Source organism: Pleurodeles waltl, chromosome 5 (genome assembly GCF_031143425.1).
Source record: "Pleurodeles waltl isolate 20211129_DDA chromosome 5, aPleWal1.hap1.20221129, whole genome shotgun sequence".
NCBI lineage: Eukaryota > Metazoa > Chordata > Amphibia > Caudata > Salamandridae > Pleurodeles > Pleurodeles waltl.
The window spans coordinates 657,022,172-657,042,793 of record NC_090444.1 but is presented as its reverse complement, the minus strand read 5'-3'; the positions used below and the strand labels follow the sequence as shown (position 1 = coordinate 657,042,793).

At 40.0% G+C, this 20,622-nt stretch overlaps 1 protein-coding gene across 1 annotated transcript in view; it reads left to right on the top strand.

Annotated features, from left to right (window-relative positions):
• Positions 1–20,622, top strand: part of LAMA4 (laminin subunit alpha 4) — a 557,086-nt gene that overhangs the window by 389,950 nt on the left and 146,514 nt on the right. Inside the window, exons 21-23 of the mRNA XM_069234539.1 lie at positions 600–767; positions 13,297–13,442; positions 19,943–20,105. Of these exons, the coding sequence (XP_069090640.1) occupies positions 600–767; positions 13,297–13,442; positions 19,943–20,105 (477 nt within the window). The remainder of the gene's footprint in view (positions 1–599; positions 768–13,296; positions 13,443–19,942; positions 20,106–20,622) is intronic.

Genomic DNA, 20,622 nt, shown 5'->3' with positions numbered 1-20,622 from the left:
TGCTTCACAAATGTGATGAATATCATGTCTGCCTTATTACAAGTGCATAGGATGTAATGAACTTGTCAAAAAGTGGACGTGATGCCCATCATGTTTGTGATGGAGTAACCAATCCGCAAACTCTACATGATGCCCCTAGTCTCATTGGTAGATGTTTACTTTGACAGGGCTTTTACCATTGATCATTATTGTCGAGTTGTTAGATTTTCCCTCATTAATGGATATAGTCTTATAGGCCGATGTATCGTTACTGATTAATATAGCCTCATTAATATAAACACTCTCATGGATTAGCATGGTCTCACTGGCAGACATGCTGTCATTGATCTACAAGGTCTCTTTGCAATGTATTTTCTCGTGAATGAATATATTGTCAATTACATATTCTTAATGCTATCAATGGAAGGCTTTCACTAATCAATGAAAACACTCACAAAACGTTTACAAAGTGTTTGACAATCTGCTTTTGCATTTAGAAGTGACAGATGGGTCTTTTGTTCCTTAGTCTTTTTATCTTCATTAAAAAATGGAATCTCACCTGTGGAATATAAGGTCAAGAAGTATTTTCTCTGTATAGTTCAGTTTTATTGTACTTTCAGGTGCAAGTCTCAATGAAGTTTGCTGGCCACTCAGCTGTTGAAGTCAACCCTAAAACAAACGTTGCAGACCTCCAGGCCTTCTCTTCCATTAGTTTGTTCATGCAGCTTCCAGAAGACAAGAAGGTGGCATCACAGGACAGGTTTATCATGTATCTTGGCAGCAAAAATGTAAGTGCATCCTTTAATTTATTTTAAATTCAAGAAATGCTTAGATAAAGGATGGTAAAATCTTACACTGTATGGTGTTTGAGATGGTCCTTGGCAACTATAAAGGAGGCAAGCCATCAAAAGTATAAATGTTTTACCAGAGAGAGAAGCAGACACCTTCATGTCTAAAGGTTTCTCTCTGGGTAGGCAATGTGGTTCAAGAGATGGGTCTTGAAAGGGAAAATGTGAAATATTACACAAATTCTCATTCATTTGGGCAGTCATTCCTATACTGTGGGATGAGTTCTTATGCACGTGATGGTGAAGCCAAAATCAGGTAGCAGCTGGAAGTATTTTAGTCAATGTTGCTGGGAGGAGGGGCGAGTTTCTGAATTCCCAGCGTGCAGGGTGGTGTACTGAAAGTGTATCCAACTAAAAAGGACTTGGTGCAGGCTAGGCTAGCTGATATGGAGAGAGAGAGGGTGGGGATACAAGTATTTGTTTGGATTTATTTTGAAATGTCAGAATATTCTTAGTAGCATTAATATTTACATGGAGTCATAAATTGTAACCCCAGTTATTCTCACTGCCTTCCAAAAGTCTTAGAAAATGAATTGCCTTAGTACATCTGAAACTGACACAGTTATTGTTGGAAATCCATGAAATGTATTTAATGTTGAGGAATAAAAGTGTACCCTGTTCTTCTGAATCTGCTGCCTACACTGCATGCATTATGTTATGTTCTTTCACACTCTCCTCGAAATCATATTACTAATTTCGAGTTGCATGGGATGTTTTTGGCGTAAGCAGAAGTGGAAAAGGAACATCAGGTATGAATACAACCTAGAGACAGGGCACGATGTTATAAGAGGCATCTGCCAAGATTACCCGGCATGTTACCATCAGATGTAAACTTGTTCTCCAATCCAGGAAGAACTGGGAGAACTGAGGAAGAACTGAGAGGCTAACTGCTTTGCATCATCCTCATCGCAAATCTATTCTTTCAGGTAGACTGCACTAGAACTTTAACTACGAGACCTCCAATATCTTTAAAAACAGAGCCCAAATCACATGGGATATTTAGAATAATTTCTAAAACCACACATGGTATACTCTGGCTACAAGCTTCCGTCTTAATATACCAATTTCCTGGAGTGCCACCTCACATTGGCACGTGGTATCCATGGTTACACTTGCTATGAAATTACTTTAATTGTTAACCTACAATTATGGAAATGCAGACATGCTAATTTGCACAGATCTAAGTATTACATCCAAATGGCAAACTTTACAAGCAGATATTGAAACTGAAAACATCACACGAATGGGTAGCTTGCAACACACTTCAGTGGCATTGAAACAGTTACAAGTTAAAGCTCCGACTGAGTTAAGTTTATATTAGTGGGTGCCATGCATATCTAGTGTCATAGAGGCATGTTTACAATTTGTATTGACACCTGCGGCGCTTGGGTGTTGTGCTCTGTCATCCACTTGTCCAAAGGAAAATCACAATATTCATGCCTCATGGAAACAAAAAGCGTGGCTTCAAACATTCAGCATATAATGTCTGCTCATAAGCCCTTTCATCACTTTTTGTTGCTTTGAGACAAAACAGTGGCTTCCTGTATTGGTGTCTCTTCCAGTACACTATAATTATTGCTGCCTACCTGGGTATGACTGCTCACAGTGCACATGGCACACACAGTGTTCTCTTTCTGCTTAAATAATGCTGATAGCTAACATACTGTGGAACAACACACATGATAGAAAGGCGGAGTTACCCTCACCAGGATTCAAATGCGAGTAATACAGGTTAAGCACAGAGTTGTGCAGTTGGCACATCAAGCCACAAACCACCTTACAAATGTAGGGCCTGATTTAGAACGTGGTGGACGGGTTACTCTGTCACAACGGTGACGGATATCCCTTCTGCCGAAATATAAATCCCTTTATATTCTATGGGATTTGGAATTCAGCGGACGGGATATCCATCACCATTGTGGCAGAGTAATCCGTTGGCCGAGTTCTAAATCAGGCCTTAGCTGTGCACTGATGGAGTCTGGAGCTAAAAAGTGGCATTGTTGGAGACAAAGCTAGGCAGAGAGCTACAAGGCCACACATCTTGCACATCTCCAAGTAAGAAGCTCGACCCAGAGCACTGGAGGCTGTGGTTTTGGCAAAGCAAGAGTTTTGGTGTCTGGTGAACATACGATGGTGAAGAGTGGAGGGACACAAATCACATTTAAAGCATCCTTGCCGTTGCCCCAGTGAGTGAGAAGGGTCTTTGAAAGTGTGCAGCTGTGCTCATCAACAGGGATTTGGGAATGGCTATGTACAGATGGCAATCTCAAGGGGCATGTTTGCTTTAGCAAAAGATGAGTGCAGTGAAGAACGACTCCCACAGAAGTGCAAGGGATTTGCAACAGATTGTAGCTAGCCTTTGTAAAGCCCTGTTGCACAGAGAGCCTGCAAGCAGTGTATAGTGGTGAAGTGGTGGAGAACCCCAATAAAATAGAGAAACAGGGATTTTTCAACTGACAGTAATAAGAAAGATGGGCAGCTGATGATGGCTAGGGCAGTGCAGATGCTGATGATTTGATAGACGCACAGAGGGTTTGGGGTGGTTCTAGACAAAATCTTTCATAGCAGATAAGGTGCGTATAGATGGCATGGAGATGAAGGTGGTATGGTGAAACTGGTGCACTTGTTGGAGAGTAGGTCATGTAGAGGAGTATGCCTAGGTGAACTTTCAGGAAAGGGTGTTGGGAATGGTGCCTGTCCTCGATGGCAGGATAAAGATTTTGGAGAATGCCCAAAGGTGAGCTAGCACTAGGGTTTTGTGAATCCCTGGCATCACCGGACAGGACCGTGAAAGAAGCCATGCAACCCTTTATTTGAGGGGCAGCAAATTCTGGATGGAGAAAACTAAATATGCTGGTAGAGAGGACATACATATTACCATTCAGGTCTTCTGGCTCCCATATTACTGAAATCAGTGGCACTATCATCATTACCCTTAATATTTCTTATTTGTGTAAGCCAGTATTGAAGAAGATGGCAGCTCTTAAGCTTGACCTTTATGTTCAAGGTCACCACATTCTCTTTCGTCTGAATTTGAGTTATTGAAATTAGATTAGGAGAAGAGAACTGTTTGAGGTGTGAAAAGAATCCTTGAATATCAGGATAACTTCTTCAGTCGTTTTTCCCACTCATCAGAGGATGGTGCTAAGGGACTAAACATTCTTATTTTCTCAAAGGCAGCAAATTTCTTTCTAGAAAGCATAAATGCTAGTGATGGTGCAACAGCAAGGGGATAAGACTATGGGCCAGATGTAGGAAAGCATTTGCGAGTCGCAAACAGCAAAAATTGCCGTTTGCGACTTGCAAATCGCATTTTCCTATTCAGAAATGCATATTGCGAGTCGGGACCGACTCGCAAAATGCATTTCAGAATCGCAAATAGGAAGGGGTGTTCCCTTCCTATTTGCGATTCGGAGTGGTATGCAATACCATTTGCGACCGCATATGCGGTCGCAAATGGTGTCGCAGTTACCATCCACTTGAAGTGGATTGTAACCCACTCGCAAATTGGAAGGGGTCCCCATGGGACACCTTCCCCTTTGTGAATGGACCCAAAACTATTTTTTCAGGGCAGGTAGTGGTCCAAGGGACCACTACCTGCCCTGAAAAAATACCGAAACTAAAGGTTTCGGGTTTTTGTTTAAGTGCAGCTCGTTTTCCTTTAAGGAAAATGGGCTACACTTAAAAAAAAAAAATGCTTTATTTAAAAGCAGTCACGTACATGGAGGTCTGCTGACTACAGCAGGCCTCCATGTTTGCGAGTGCCTATAGTCGGTATGGGGCTGCAATTTGCGACCCACCTCATTAATATTAATGAGGTGGGTCTCTGTGACCCCATACCGACTCTCAGACGGCGTCTGAGACACCGTTCTGCATTGCAAATTGCGACTTGCAATTTGCGAGTCGGAAGGACTCGCAAATTGCAAGTCGCAATTTGCAATTTTCCTACATCTGGCCCTAAATGCTCTGTTGTGGACTGCAAGTGTAGCTGTAGCCTGATATCCTGTAGTGGAAATTTGTGAGTTCATTTTGCTGTTCTCTTTTGGTTCCTGTTTTCCTTGATCCCCCTATCTTCCCGGTGTCCCTATTTTACCTTTCTTTCCCTATACCCCAACATTATGAACTTAAAAAACCTCAGACTTGAGGCTCCCTGCTTTGTGGAGCAATTTCTGTGTATACAGAAACAACAAAGCATTTTTTATGAATCAGATACTGTTAAAGCCATCATTGCAGAAAATGTGATATAATCCAAACAGCCTTGCAGCCACAGGTCACGTCCGTCTATCTGTGCGCCACTGCGGTAGCATCCAAAATCCACAGTGCGACCACGGCATGAAGCCTTCAAGAGAAATAACAAATATTAAACCAATTTGACACTTGGCTAAAACAATACCTTGCTTTATGTGTGAGGCCCTGCCACCACCAGTGTCTATATCCCAAAGCTCAAATCATAAGTTCAGACAGTGTCCCACCAGTAGCACGACACACCTGGGACCTTCCTAAATAGTGATATTCTGATTCTCCAGGACTCACCTTAAATACCTGCCTGAAGGGATCCCTGTTTTACTCAGATATCTGCCGACTGGACACACGCAAGTAGGAGGGAGAGCAAAACCAGTGGGGGCACCCAACTTGAGATGACTGAAGTTGTGCTGTCCAACACGAGAGCCACCACAGAGAGCTCTGTGCCTCGTTGGGTAAGTAGGGCCTTGACCCTGAGAGAAGATGTGATCTTACCGCCAGAACTGATGACTTTTAAATGAGATTTGAGGCTCGGACTTGGCTGAACATCCTGTGATTCTGGGCAAGTCACTTAACATCCCATACCTGAAAAATAATTTGACCTTGTGTTATGTAACTGCTGCTCATGTAAGGTGTTCCAATTCCTTTGGATTAAGTTGGGTCGAATTTGCGCTATACAACACTTAAAAAAGAAATAAGGTTTGCTCCTCCAAACTAACATAAATGAAGGGTTTCAACAGTAACAGCCTGTGACTCAACTGGGAAAATACGAGGGGGTGTTCCTCCCTGTAATGTTGCACAAAACATTCCAGTCACACCTGGCAAGTTATGGTTCATGAAGGAGCCCTTTCTTTAACCTCATCCACTGGACAGTCCAAACAGATAACCGAATCACTATTCAAATTTAAACATTCGCTTTGCTGAAAATTTTCCTATAAAGAACCTAACTACCTCACACTTCAACCTTTTTATTAACAGTGAGTACTCCTTTTACTAATCCCACACATTTCCCAAAATATCATTACTGTGCAAATATCAAAACAATACACACAAAGACAGAGTAAACCCCTCCTATATAACAAATTAAACAAGTTGCAATATTGACGTAATAAATACGGCAATAGTTCTTATTCAATATTTTTTCAACTCCTAATGTAGTCTTTTAGGTACTGTGGCATTTTGCTTATCCTCACACTTCTCCTATTTTCTCCTTCATGTTTTGATTCCATTTGAATATTTGGCCCTCTATTAGCAGACCAACCCCTTATTTTATCAATAACTGACCCATAATGGAAATGTGCTACTCAATTCAGGTTCCAAATCCTGCCATCATCAGTCTGTATGGCATTCTTAAATAAATTCACAATTTGCTTTTCCTTTGTGAATTTTGACCATTTTTGACACTCAGCTAGTGCTCTGATCTTCACTCAGTCACCAATCTGAAAAGTTACATTTTTGACACAATTGTGTGAATCAAAATATTTTTTCCTGTCTTGAGGTTTAAGTTCTCTCTCCCTCCATTCTCCAATACCAGTGAATTCTAAGCCTTTTTCTGATGACAATTCAAAAGGCTTTTTATCTGTGATTCTCCCTAGCAACTTCTTTTTCCAGTCTTAACTGTTCACTGTTGCCAAATGTATACTCTCTTTTAAAGTCTTGTTAAGTCTCATAATTGATCCATTTGCCATTTAGCTTTTAGAAGGACCACATGTTCCATAATGCATTTGGGTGGTAATAGGTAACTAAAGTATAACTAGAGACTCATGGGAAGGGATTTTTTACAAACTGTGAACAAGACTGAGAGGTTGAAACGTGTTGGTGGTGTTGTTTCATATTCCTTGGATAAAGTAATAAACTCTCCTGGAGTGCAACAAATCAATTATTTGACAATTGCTTGGGTTGGAGATTGTGGAGGAATGGTCCTTTCCTCATGTATGCACCCGTATATATGCGTGCCACAGGGTGGACCGTTGATGGAGGATATATATACATCATCCTACATCAAAGACACTGGAGACTTCTTGCGAATAATAGATGATATTCAATGGCAATCGGATTATAAACTAGTGACAGTGGACGCAGTGTCACTGTATACATCTATTAGGCATGAAGTAGAACTGAATGCACTAAAGTTCTTTCTACGTCAAAGGAAAATTGAGGAAAAAAGTCACTCTGAAATGTTAGTGGAGATGGTGGAACTATGTTTAAATAATAACATTTTTCTATTTGACAAAAACATCTATAAGCAAGTGAGAGGAACTGCCATGGGAATCTCTCTATCTCCAAGCTATGCCAACTTAACCCTGGGCTGGTGGGAGAGGGAAGTCGCATGGCAAGATGGCTACTCTAAATATTGGGACAAGGTAGTACTATGGCTTCGCTATATAGATGATTTATTCTTGATTTGGAATGGCACCAAGGATGAATTTGCATCATACTTTGCAATTTTGAATGAAAATGAATGTGGCTTGAGCTTCACCTACAATATCAGTGACAAACAAATAGACTTTTTGGACATTAGGGTATATGTAGACAATGAGCAAATCAACACTACTGTATTTAGAAAAGTGACTTCCACCAATAGTCCTACATGGGAGCAGTTTCCACCCAAAACCACTGATAAAAAGCATTCCATTTGGGGAATTCTTAAGAATGAGACGGAACTGTTCCAATGATGAAGAAATGGAGACTCAATTTAGCATGGTACGGAAACGTTTTATGCGCCGTGGATATTTAAGAACTAATATTGAAACTAGTGAGAAAAGGGCTAAGAGAATTTCTCGACAGGATACACTGACAGACAAAGGGGCAAAAAGAGGAAATGAGAAGAAAGACATGTGCCCGCACCTTATTCTCACTTATAGCAAAGAAAGCAAGGACATAGAATCAGTATTCAGAAAACATTGGAAGATACTGAGAAGTGACCGGGACTTGGCAACAAGGATAGGTGGAAAACCACAAATATCATATAGGAAGTCACGCTCATTGAAAGATATATTGGTAAAAAGTCACTATGAAGCACCAACTATGAGAAATTGGCTAAAGAATGAGATGATTGGCTTTTACAAGTGTAATAAATGCAAAGTATGTCAAATTGCAAGAAACAGTAAAACATATTCTGATCACAGTGGCAAAACCATACACATTTTACAAAGAATCACTTGTGAGAGACAATATGTAGTCTACATGCTTGAATGTGAATGTGGTCTGCAATACATTGGGAGCACAATCTTCCCTTTGAAGAAAAGGATCTTGGAACATACCAGAGCCATTACTAATCAAGATATGAGCTATGTGATGGCAAAACATTTTTCAAAATCACATACTAACGATTGGAGATCACTACGATTCATGGGCATAGCGCAAATGAGAAGGAGTGAGAGAGGAGGTGATAGAGTGAAAAAGCTGAGACAAATGGAGAGTAAATTTATTATTCAGCTCCGCACAAAGACGCCTTATGGGTTGAACATGGACGAGGAACTGTACGTACATCTATGATTAAGCAATGAGGAGGTATATATGTTAACAACGATGCAATATGGCTACTGACTTTCAATTATTAAGAACCACTGAACTACCATATGTAATGTAAACTAATGATAGAAATGGAGCGAGAAAGGACTGACATTCATTAATATAAGATATATGGACAATGGAACTATTAAAAAAAAAGATATTTATCACTATGTACATAGTAAACAGATTTCTGTAGATGCATAGGAATGTCGCGACTAAGATAATGTAATAACAGCAGTATAATATAAAATATTTAAAAATATACATATGGGAAATGTTGAAAGGTTGACACTAATATACATGTCTAGCGCAGACAATTATAGTGGAGAAATTAATGGGTAAGTAATCAGTAACCAAAACAACTATGTATGTGGAAGGAGAAGTATCATGAAGGAAAATATACAGAAAGAGCACCATTTATTATAAATGTATATATTTTTGGTATATTTTTATTTTACTTTATTTTTGAGGAGAGTATAAGATTTAGAAAAAAATGTATTTTTATTTCTATTTAATTGGGAACTACATGGACCATAATGCACTGTTTGGATTGTATCACCTGAGGGTATAAATAGCAAAAGGGAAAAGGGACTCACTTACTGTGAACAAGACTCCTGAGGGAGTTGAAACGCGCTGGTGGTTGTTATTTGGATTAAATTTGCACTATTGATACCTCGTGGAGTGCAGTGAATACTTTTTTAAATTTACATTTTTACGAGACTGGTCCTCTTCGTCACTGGCACCGACAGTGGAGTGCGCCGCTCAACAAATTTCAGACCATATTTGCTTGAGGATATATATATATATATATATATATATATATATATATATATATATATATATACATATACAGTCAAGGTGTGCTCGTCACCGTTTAAAATTGACAGGCACCAATACATAAGTGGCTCTCACCTTATACCTCAGGTGAGGGTTAAATGATGGTGTGTTTGCCACCCAATAATCTGCAAACACTAAAAGCTCCTCAGAAGAGATTGAACAAAGGTGTGCCTGTCACACTGTTTCAACAAGGTAAAAACAAAGTAACTGCAGATGTGTGTGTCACCATACTGGGACAAAGGCGTGCTTGCCACCATTCTTTCAGCAAATGTAAGCAAGCACTTGTCACCGTGCTCCAGACAGACATATAGTGTTTATTATGAAACCAAAGGTTTGGTACCGGTGTGCTTGTCACCACCAGCAGGCATGTAATTATGCGATATACTAAATTAGCTGTGACACTATTTTGTCTGACACTGATCCAGCTCAAGCCTCAAATATGGCCTCCAAATGCGACCACATATGCTCTGCGATCTATTTCTTACACCAATAGAGCTTGTTCAACAGAAGATTCACGTCTCAGGAGAAGATTGTGCACAGCTCATCCCCTTTTGTGACGTACATGAACTCAAGGTGCGTTTCCGCAAGCTATGTTTTGTAAGGCCCTTTGTACCTCTGCCTACCAACATGACATAATTGAAATGCAGATGCATTTTAAGCACTGCCAGACTCTCAGATTGTTACCAAAGTCTCACCTTCACATTTTTTGCAAAGTGCCTCCCTATCAACACTCTGACCTGCGTCATAGGCACTCAATGGCAGACGCAGGTGAAAATCCTCTGTCCCAGCACAAGTGGTCACAACGGCCGATCATCAACAGATTAGGGACCAATATTGAGGTAAAAAAAAAACTACAACTTAGGAGCATCACTTCCTGCCTGCCTGCCTGTCTTGCACAAAACTCATTGGATACCCCTGGTAAGTTGTGGTTCATGAAGGAGTCATTTATTTCACCCCATCCACTGGACAGTCCCAACAGATAACTCAATCACTATTCAAATCTAAACATCCTCTTTGTTTAGAAGGTTCCAATACAAAACTTGTCTACCTCACAGTCCCTATCAAAGTTTAAGCCTCAGCTAGCAGGTACCCTACAGGCTCCTCTTCTGTCATATGAGACCCCCATACAGCCCTAATACATTTTCAAAGCCTTTTATGTCCCAGAGGTTCGTTTGCATGACAAAAGGTAAGTCATAACAGTATATCTCATTCATACTCCGTCCTTCCCATTGATGATTGCTGAGGATTGTGGTCCTTTAATTCAATTTACCTCTCTCTCAATTCAAACAAAGAAGTATTCAGCTCACAGCTGCTGGCAATGCTGCATTTGGATATTCCAGACTCGGTGGAGACTTTAAAAGATACCAACTTTACCTTTCTCCAGGAATACTACTGTAATACTCTCACCTCCCTGGCAAGTCAGTCAGTCAGTCAGTCAAAATAACTTTATTCAGCGTTTTGCCATAAAAGTACACATGCAAACATAAAAGTCATCATAAAATACAGTGCTTATTGCAGACATCAAAAGCAAATCTATTAAATCTAAGCTTACCGCCCAAGCTTACTAAAACAGTATAAGATAATAAATACCTTTAAAAGCATATATAATAATATGACAATATAGTAATAAGACAATGCCTAGTTTCTCTTAATAAATGGTCACATTACCAGTTCATATCGGTTTCTAATGGTGATAGCGGATTTAATAAAACTAAGAATAGAAATGCACATTTGTTTGGATGAGAGGCTTTGGATGCCAGTCAAGCCTTCTTTGTAGGAAGAAGTGTGCAAGTTACGCAAAATGGGTAATAGAAAGGATTTTCTGGGAACTGAGTAAAGTTTACAGAATAAAATAAAGTGGCAAGTACTTTGTTTCGAAAAGTTATCGCAAGGGCATGGCGGTAGTGTTTTTTCCCACACGCATTTTATCGGGAACGCCACTCTAAAATGGATCATATTAAATCTAAAAAGTACGAGTAAAGAGTATAAAGAAGGGGTCGGGAACCAAACAAAATAAGGTTCTAACAAGTCTGATGATAGAATTTGAATGTATGAATTAAAAGAACTAAATTTCTCTGCCACTTGGTATCTAAGATTCATAACATGCTCTTTATGTCGAAGTTTAACAATTTATTTCACATTGGCTGGCAGGAGCTCTGGTTTAAAATACATATACTCCAAGTCCAAGTTTCGGAAGCCATTGTGAACAAAATTTAGCCATGGAATTTTGTTACAGTTTGTTAACGAAATACAGTCTTTTATGCAATCGTGTGTTAAAGTAGCCGCAGGGTTTGACCATACTTTTATCCATAGCAAAAGTGGGGCAATATTTATCAAGTCTGTAATGTAGCGGATTCCCAGAGCCTCATGGCACAAAATGTTCGCTATGTTCTTAGGTACCATAAGTAACCGATGAAGGAATTTATTCTCTGCAAGCTGTATAATGCTTGGACTGGTATATCCCCAAAGTCCACCCCCGTAAATCACCGCCGCTGGCAAGTCTCTACCCAACCAGGCATTAGTATGCTACATGAATTCCTTGCTTCGTCTTGGTGCAAATGGAAAATCATACCCAAGAACCCAATCCTCAAAATGTTTTGTTCTAAAAACATTACGTGTAAGATGCAAACTAACTCTCATTTTATGTCTTTGCTTTTCTTTACTTTTTATTTCCACTTGCCATTGCATTGCCTCTGTCCTAAGTATTACTCACACCTCTCGTTCTTTTTTACGGGATGCAATTTTATGTCATCCATTGTTGTTTTTTAGATCACATGTGTCCCTTCACCCTTCACCCTTCTATGCTTTCCTTTGGCTGCCTGTTCTTCTTCCTTCATTTTCTCATTTTCTGTGCTCAGTCTTGCTTTTTTTCAGCTCCAACGAGGAATAGCAGCACCTCTTCGATTGAAGGTTATATTTCTGTCACAAATAAGGGTGATACTGCCGAAGGGGGTAGTGTGATTTTAAGTTCCTCAATGGAAAGAGAAATGTGTGTATGAGAGAGCATGTTGTATCACTTTTATGACTTTTCTGGAGATCTATGCACAAAATATCCCAATTTCACAAAAAAGAAGATAACTTGGAAATCAGGATCTTTAGAAATTAGGGTACCATGGGAAAATAAACTATGTCTTTACTCGTTTCCTTCTAAGTGACTTAAATTTGCTTTATTGTATCACATTGGTACTGTGTAAAATTCAATTCTAGATTCCTCAGAGATGGATAGTTTTTCAGCTACATTGGCATGGGTGCCCATCATGGTGGCCATGTAGATGACTCTGCTGGCCTTAAATATGACACTGGCATGCAATATGAGCAAGTCTAGTATGCCGAAAGTAGGCGTCCTGTATTTGAAATTCTTCGGTCTCCTGATGATGTGGGCTACCGCACATAGAAGTAGGAAAATAAAGAAAATTGTAAGATGAAGGGAAGGACCACATGTAGGACAATGGAGAACTCTGATTTGACAGCAAAAGAGTCAAGAAACAATCCAGCCTTCCTATTTTGTTTCCTTTTACTTAATCAAATATGTTAGATGATGTTTAGGTTTACAACATCTTAATCACTCCTTTTGAATCCATTGTGGCCTTTCCAGGTTCTTTCAATTTAATTTCCTATTTGTGTCTCTTTCACTTCTGCTGGAAGGTAGATGAATGTATTTGTTGCATTGAGATTGCGTGTTCTAATATTATTCCATGGCCTACACCTAGTACTGAATTTTTGTCACTAGTTGTAAACTGCTCATGATTATTCACAGAAATCTTGGGCACCTGTGTTTGCAGGAGTTCAAGTTTGAGAATATTTTAACACTCCCCCATGGATATTCACCCATAAATGTACTCTTTTCCTTTGATTCACAATTTTGTCATTTTAGGCAATGAAAGATTACATGGGCCTCGCAATTAAGAATGACAACCTGGTGTACGTGTACAACTTGGGAGATGGTGATGTTGAGATACCCCTGGACTCCAAACCCGTCAGTACCTGGCCTTCTTACTTCAGTCTTGTCAAAATTGAAAGGTAATTATGGCATGTAGAGACGCCTCCTCTTATGAGGCGCTACTTAGCAAGGCCTTTCAGTGCTACTGGAAAGTGTTGTTTATAGCTGATGAGAAAAATGGTTGTGTTCGGAGGATCAAGTTTTAGTTTGCCCCCTACTTTTCAAATCCTAACACTTCCAATATGGCGTTGCTATTGTTCACTGATGACTATGGTTTCCTATAGAATTTTGGAACTACACTTTCCCAGAGTAACTCAACAAAGACCTTGAGACTGTGTTCTTGACCCACTACTAAGGATAATATTGCACGTGAAAAATGCGATCTCAGCAGCAAAGTCTCATTGTTTTGAGCTGTTGCCCCCTTGCCTTAAAGACATAACATTTGGCTAAGAAATTTCAAGTCTTGCTTTATCAATTTTTGAGCCAGAAGCTTTATGTTGAAAAGCCTTCCTCAAGCAAACGTTCACTTTTCTAGTGACAGAGCCCCTGTTAGCGCGTCCGAGCCTTGATAAGTAAACTTACCAGGAGACACGTTTAGGCCGACAAACCTTTGGACCACGTTTGGAGTTTTCCCCGTATGAAATATTTTCTTGGCATCACCAATCAATAGATCAATAAACAATCAATAGCAACAATCACTAGTCGATAAACATTTAATAAAATGTATTATTGAATACACCATTGACTTCTCAGTCACGAATAACCACACCAGTTTTGTCAAAGTTAAGATATTTATTTCCCTATTGGTTACAATCTAATATCATGTCTGTTAATCTCATTTGCAATAAACCCACGCCATAACAATCCAATCAATAATCAAAGCGCGACTTAATCAATACATCTACTATTTTCATTCAGCATCTAGGCACATCATTATACGAATCAACTTAGCAGAGTCTCAGTACATGAATCAACAAAGCAAGAACTCAGTCATTTGTCTATTTGCACAAAATATTAGTGAACACCTTAACTAACCTCAAATTAGCATTAGCATGTTGGTCTTCATGCAAACATTTAGAGAACACGAATTTAGAAAACATCTAAACTAAGGCCTCTATCAAAATAGCAGTTGGTACCTAGAAAGAAAAGGCAAACAGACAATTACAATTTGCATCATATAGTTACCAATCCAACAGATCAGCAAACAGCGCCAGTCTTCGTCCTCAGGTCATCAGTCAATTCACAGTCAGCAGAGATAGGACGGGGCAAAGTATCAATATAGCATAGCTACAGAACAGATTACTTCCCTCAGATAGAGGAGAAGTTAATATCAAGCAAGAATGGGCAGAGGATGGTTTAAGGATGACAGGACAACTAAACTAAAACATGGCAACTAACAAAAGTCCTCCAACAAAAGTCTCATAGCAAAAGAATGGCAAATGGCAAGGGCAAGAGTCCCTGTTAAAGTGTAAGAAGTGTCTCCATTTCCTTGGGTTACGCTGTAAAATCAAAACTGTCTAACTATTCCCTAATTCCTCATTGGATGAAGTTTGGTGCATTATGATCTCTATCCAATAATTCGGAAAGCACCTTACTAGAACGTCCCACAATTTGCAGTTCCCATGCCCCGGATTAGTCCATGTTATTGATGTCTTTAACAGTTGGAATGTCAGGTAGAGAATGTTACACTTTGCGCTCCAGTCAGTGTCTTCATTGTCTTCTCCTAGTACGGTTAACCTTGCACCCGTTACAAATTACACTGTTGCATCTAGCAAGAACGTCGCCTTGAGCAAGTCGGTTCTCATGAGAAAGAATTTACTATGACTACACACACATAACTCCTTGAAAAATACAGTTTTGTGTCCTTCAGGAAAACAGCACATTACACGTTAGAAAATACAATTCAATATGAGGCCAGGCAGCTAGGCCCAAACCTTTGCTAAGCTAAGTCCCTCTGATTTAATAAAGCAAACTCTTAACACACAACTCTAATTATGATATACTAATACAAATTCAAACACTATTGCATAATAATTCAGAATTAATAAGCCTTTTCTTTAGTCTTCGTATACATTGGTAGCCACTCCCCATTGGCACATTTCAACGTGTGCCTTATTTTCTATGTTAACACATTGTCTATGCAGCTTCATCACACAATATTTTGCAAGCTTTTCGTATTAATATCAATTTAAAAAAAGACACACTCCAACACCCCTCCCTGCAGTTAGGTCTGTCTCGAGACAAGACACCAGGGCATAGCACATTACGTTAAATAAATCAATCTTGTATGTTGCTGATATTCAATTTAGGGCCACTTACTCACTGTAAAGCAGTTCAATTTGTACACGTAATTTTGCATTTCAAAGCAGAAACTCTGGGTTAGACCGTGACGTAAAGGTTTGTGTTAAAGGAATGTGGTAAACCCGAGGGTATCCTGATTTCTAAACACAAAAAGTTGCACCATTTTGGGAAATACATAATTCAAGCCAAAGCATCTGATTTATGAATTCTGGCGCAATGACTGTTTAAACACGTTTTGTGTTGGTATCGCTGTCCATGCCTGCTTGGTATTTTTTAACGTTTTTGGTATGACTCTTACTATATTTTATTGTGCAACATTTCTGATGCATTTAGTTATTTATTTTTGCATTTTTGTAGCACCCTCATGCACATTTATAGTTGAGCCCTACTACGAAAAATATAATATAGTGCATATTTTACTTTACAGGGCGCAGCCTAATTAGCGAACTTATATATTCACTTACAATATTCGTCAATTACTGGTGCCTGAAATACTGACTAAGTTTTTTATGAGCTTAAGGACATCATTTAAAGCCAGAATGCATTGGACAAACTGAGAGGTTTCCCTAGATTGTACATGAAGCCACAGTATACTACAAACTACATTTGTGGGGAACTTTTCCGTTCCCAATAAACTGACACTCCTAACAAAGTGATGTACACAAAAGTATCTTGAGGCTCAGGACCAGTTGAGGTCCAAGATTCCAAGACTGGAATCTCTGGGCATTTTTTTGTTTTTCTATTGTACAGATCTGTTATTTAGGGACAGTCCAAAATCCATGTACTAGGTCTAGAAATCTAGGGAAATGTGAGATAGGAAGCAATGCCCAGCCTAAGCCCACAGAGTAGTGCTGTGTTTGGTTCCTCATTGGAAAGAGACACTTGTGCTAAGTTAGTACAGGTAGACCAAGGCACACAGAGAAGTAAAAGTTCAACAATGTTCATGGGATGAAAGTAGAGCCCAAGTATAACGAATCCAAAGGCGAAGAGTAAAGCGATGATTCCGGGTAGGTGTTAAAGGTAGAGTCTTTATTCACAGGTTTAGGTTTGTGTCGTCTTACAGGAAACAGCCAACACGTGTTTCGTCACACAAGTGACTTTATCAAGGCTGTGAAGAAGTAATAAAAATATACCAATATATACAGTTGGTCTGAATATATGAAATTTACAAAATTTTACAATGTATGTTAAACCCGTAATCATCTATGAAAAAGATGCATGCGCAATTAGATGCAAGTGAGAAAACAGTCATGCGGCACGGCAAAAATTGGATGCTGTTATGTTGATCCAAACACAAGTGCGAGTTAAAGCAAAGATTGTGTGCAGTGAGTTTGGCGCGACGCGTCTATTTTGTATGCCTACGAATATGGTGACTATAACGTGAAGTGAACCCAAACATCAGTAAGATAGAAAGCAAAGAGGTAAGGTTACCACAGTGACAACAGTGATTATGTTGGTAGAGTAAAGTATAGTACCATATGAGAGGGTTTGGCCCGAGACAGCGCTCAGAGAGAGTGGCAAGGTAGCCGGAAAGGGAATGAATTCAGAAAAGGGGAATAAAGACTCTACCTTTAACACCTACCCGGAATCATCGCTTTACTCTTCGCCTTTGGATTCGTTATACTTGGGCTCTACTTTCATCCCATGAACATTGTTGAACTTTTACTTCTCTGTGTGCCTTGGTCTACCTGTACTTACTGTTTTTGTGTATCTTGATACACAAATCTTTGTGCCTACCAGGGTAGTGGGGCACCTGACCAAGTGGCACCTCTTTCTCTCATTTAACTTATTGTGTTACCTTAACAAGAATTGTAACGGAACGGAAGTGCGGCATCCTTACCACTCACTACCCGTGTCTTTAACTTGTGCTAAGTTATTTAAGTGTAACTAGGGTGGCTATATTTCATGTGAGCGCTTGATAACAGAATGATGTTCAGTGCCTGCTGTATGTCATGTGCCATAGGCTTTGAAATCTCAGCAACCTCCATTTTGATTTTAGCAGCCCAGAAACCAGATCAGACCACTTCTAATAACCACACCGGTACAACAGTACCAATCTCCTTATGAAGTGGATGTGTATGCACTTCCAATGGTGAAGCATAAAGAAGATTCAGTTGATAGAGTTATAGTCTCCCTAGACTCTCTGGGAAATCCAAAATCTCGCACACATATAAAGCTGCATCCCTGGAGGTTCTCACACACTAAGCAATAGTAGCCTTTCAGTTTTGAAACTATGCATAGGGAAACCAGGCCCCAAACTCTTCTTCCCTTGTCTCATCTTGTTACTTGTCCTAGTAGAACATTACTAAGACTAGGTCAAAAGAGTGCAGCAGTGTGGCAGGTTTATCCAGGGGCTGGTTCTACATTTAGGGTGCCCCCCCCCACTCCACACCCAACTCCTAACTAGGGAAAGTACTAAGGAATGAGCAGCTGTGCTAGGCTCATGTCTCGGCTTTTGACTGGCCTGCTATTCATTCTAGAATGGCTTAACATTTGTTGTCGCATATGTGAATTTGCAATTGATTCCAGCTGGTGGTCGTCTGTAACGATCAACGCTGATTGAATGTATGTGTGAGCTCCATGGTGTAATAAGCAAAAGAAACAGATGGAATGCTGTATAATGTTTAAAAACTATTACAGCCTAAGTCAGTCTGTAAGTGACGTGTTCCCGGGGTCTCGGTGCAGTAACAATCCTTATCAGTTTCAGGAGCAGAGATGAACGCCCTTGCCATTCCTGAATCCCTATACACATGTATCAAGGTAACAACACACCCACAGTAGAAACATGGGTCCAAACATGGAAAGGGGTGAGAGAGATATTCCGGATTGTATTGTGCCTTCAAAGTGGATTAATCTCAGGCTTCAGATGGTACTGATTTGACTCATCTATGTATGGGTGGCAGGTGCCCTGTGCAAACCACAAGTGAACACAAAGCACTATCCAGAGAAGAAGAGTCTGGTACTAAGTAGCTTCAGGCTTACTGCTCTTAGCAGTGGAGTTTGCTATGATGTACTCCTGACAGACTAGGCCAGGAACCTCTTGACATCACAAAAGCGCACAGGACCAGAGCAGAAGAACTGAGCAGAACGTAGTGTAGCTGAAGGTATAATGGACAAGCAACAATCTTAACAATGGAGAAAAGTGAAGGAGAACCATAATTCCAAGGGCCTGGTAGGGAAGGAAACACTTGCAAAAGCAGTTGGAGAACTACAACAATTAATGACACGTGGATAGTGACTGGTTCCGTGTTGGACTTACTCTGTTTAATAGGTCTGTCCTCAATTACCTCAAGTGCAACAGTAATCCAGGAGTGAATGAGCCTCTACCAAAATCCATTGTGCAATCCTATGCTCTGCCCCTGTAATCTCCACTGCCCCGCTCTCCAAAGTTTCCAATCTCATCGAGTCATAAGCTTGATACAGTATCTGTGTCTTGCCTGAATCCTAACGCTTAGATGGTCTTAGGGATAATGGTTCACATATATTTCTTAGCTTTTAAAAGTGTTCTGTTGATACACTCTACTTTTCGGGTATGGGAGTTTAAATATTTAGCAGATGTAGATGGGGGTGTGAATGTGAATTTTAGCTCTAACTAGGATGGTGCAAGGGTGCCTGCGTTGCACGCAGGATTGTTTTTGAGCAGGAAAGGACACCTTCCTGCACACAAATAATCCTGAAAAGCTTTTTCCTCTTTTTATGTGTACTGCAGCATGAAGCACACATAGAGAGAGGAAAAAACAAGGATAAAATAAAGATATTTCTCCTCGTTACACCTTACCTGGGAAGGTGTAGATTTTAGCTAATTCGCAGGTTTAACAGGGTTGGTTTAATGTGGGAATGTGTCAAAACCCTTGGGAGTTGTGTGGGAACACTCACTCAGCACCCATAGAATGCCTCCCTCGCACAGAGCAAGGCAACGCAGCAATTTGCAGTGAGTTGCCTTCTCCATTTTTGAAGCTATTCAAGGCATGCAAAGTGCTTTGCATGGCATAAAAATATGACTTAGTGGTTTGCGCCACGCATGTGCTATGTTGCGTGGTGCAAGCACGGTGCAAACCCCTCATAAGTATGTCGGAGTCTTGTTCGGAAAATGTGCCATATTCCATTACTCCAGCAATAGCTAATGAGTATAGAGTTGGCTGTAAATTCCCAATATGCATCTATATTATAGCATGCTGAGTTTGTCTTATGCTCACAGCTGTCTCTTTTGCAGATTGCATTATTGTCTATCAGGTGCCCCACTGTGTACAATGTTAACTGGAGCTTTTCTGTTTGACAGAGTGGGAAGGCATGGCAAAGTGTTCTTAACCGTGCGCAGTCCCTATAGCACAGCAGAAGAAAAGTTTATTAAGACAGGGGATGCTCCAGGCACTGACTCCCTGCTGGATCTGGATGCAGAGGATACCGTCTTCTATTTTGGTGGCGTACCTGCAGATTTTAAGGTGAGAGCATGAAGAAATATCTGCTCGCTTTTTCCCCCAAATCATTTAAGGTAATCTATTCACCTACCTTTGCAAAATATTCACATTTGATAGGGGGTTAATGTAAAGAGTCCTCTAATCTGAGGACATGTTGAAGCACTATTGTTACACCAATGTAATGTATATTCTGTCATCCACTCGCTATCTACTTGATATCTATCATGTGTTGTTCATCTTTTTTGTAATAAATAACTATCCCTGCATATATTGATTTGGTTGTACCTTTTGATTATAGTGGTTGGTGCTATGCATCAGAAGTGTATTGATTTTAGCGAGCAGTTGTCCTAGGGAGAAAGCAATTCAGACAGTGTTTATTTATTTATTTATTTCTGGCATGAATACAGCACACTATGACCAGACTGGTATATTGGCGCTAGAGATATAGAGCCCAACTGTTCTGTATGTATAAATGCAAATCCAGGCTGAAAATAATTACGGGAAAAGCCAGGTTTTCAAGGCTTTGCTAAATTGTAACAAG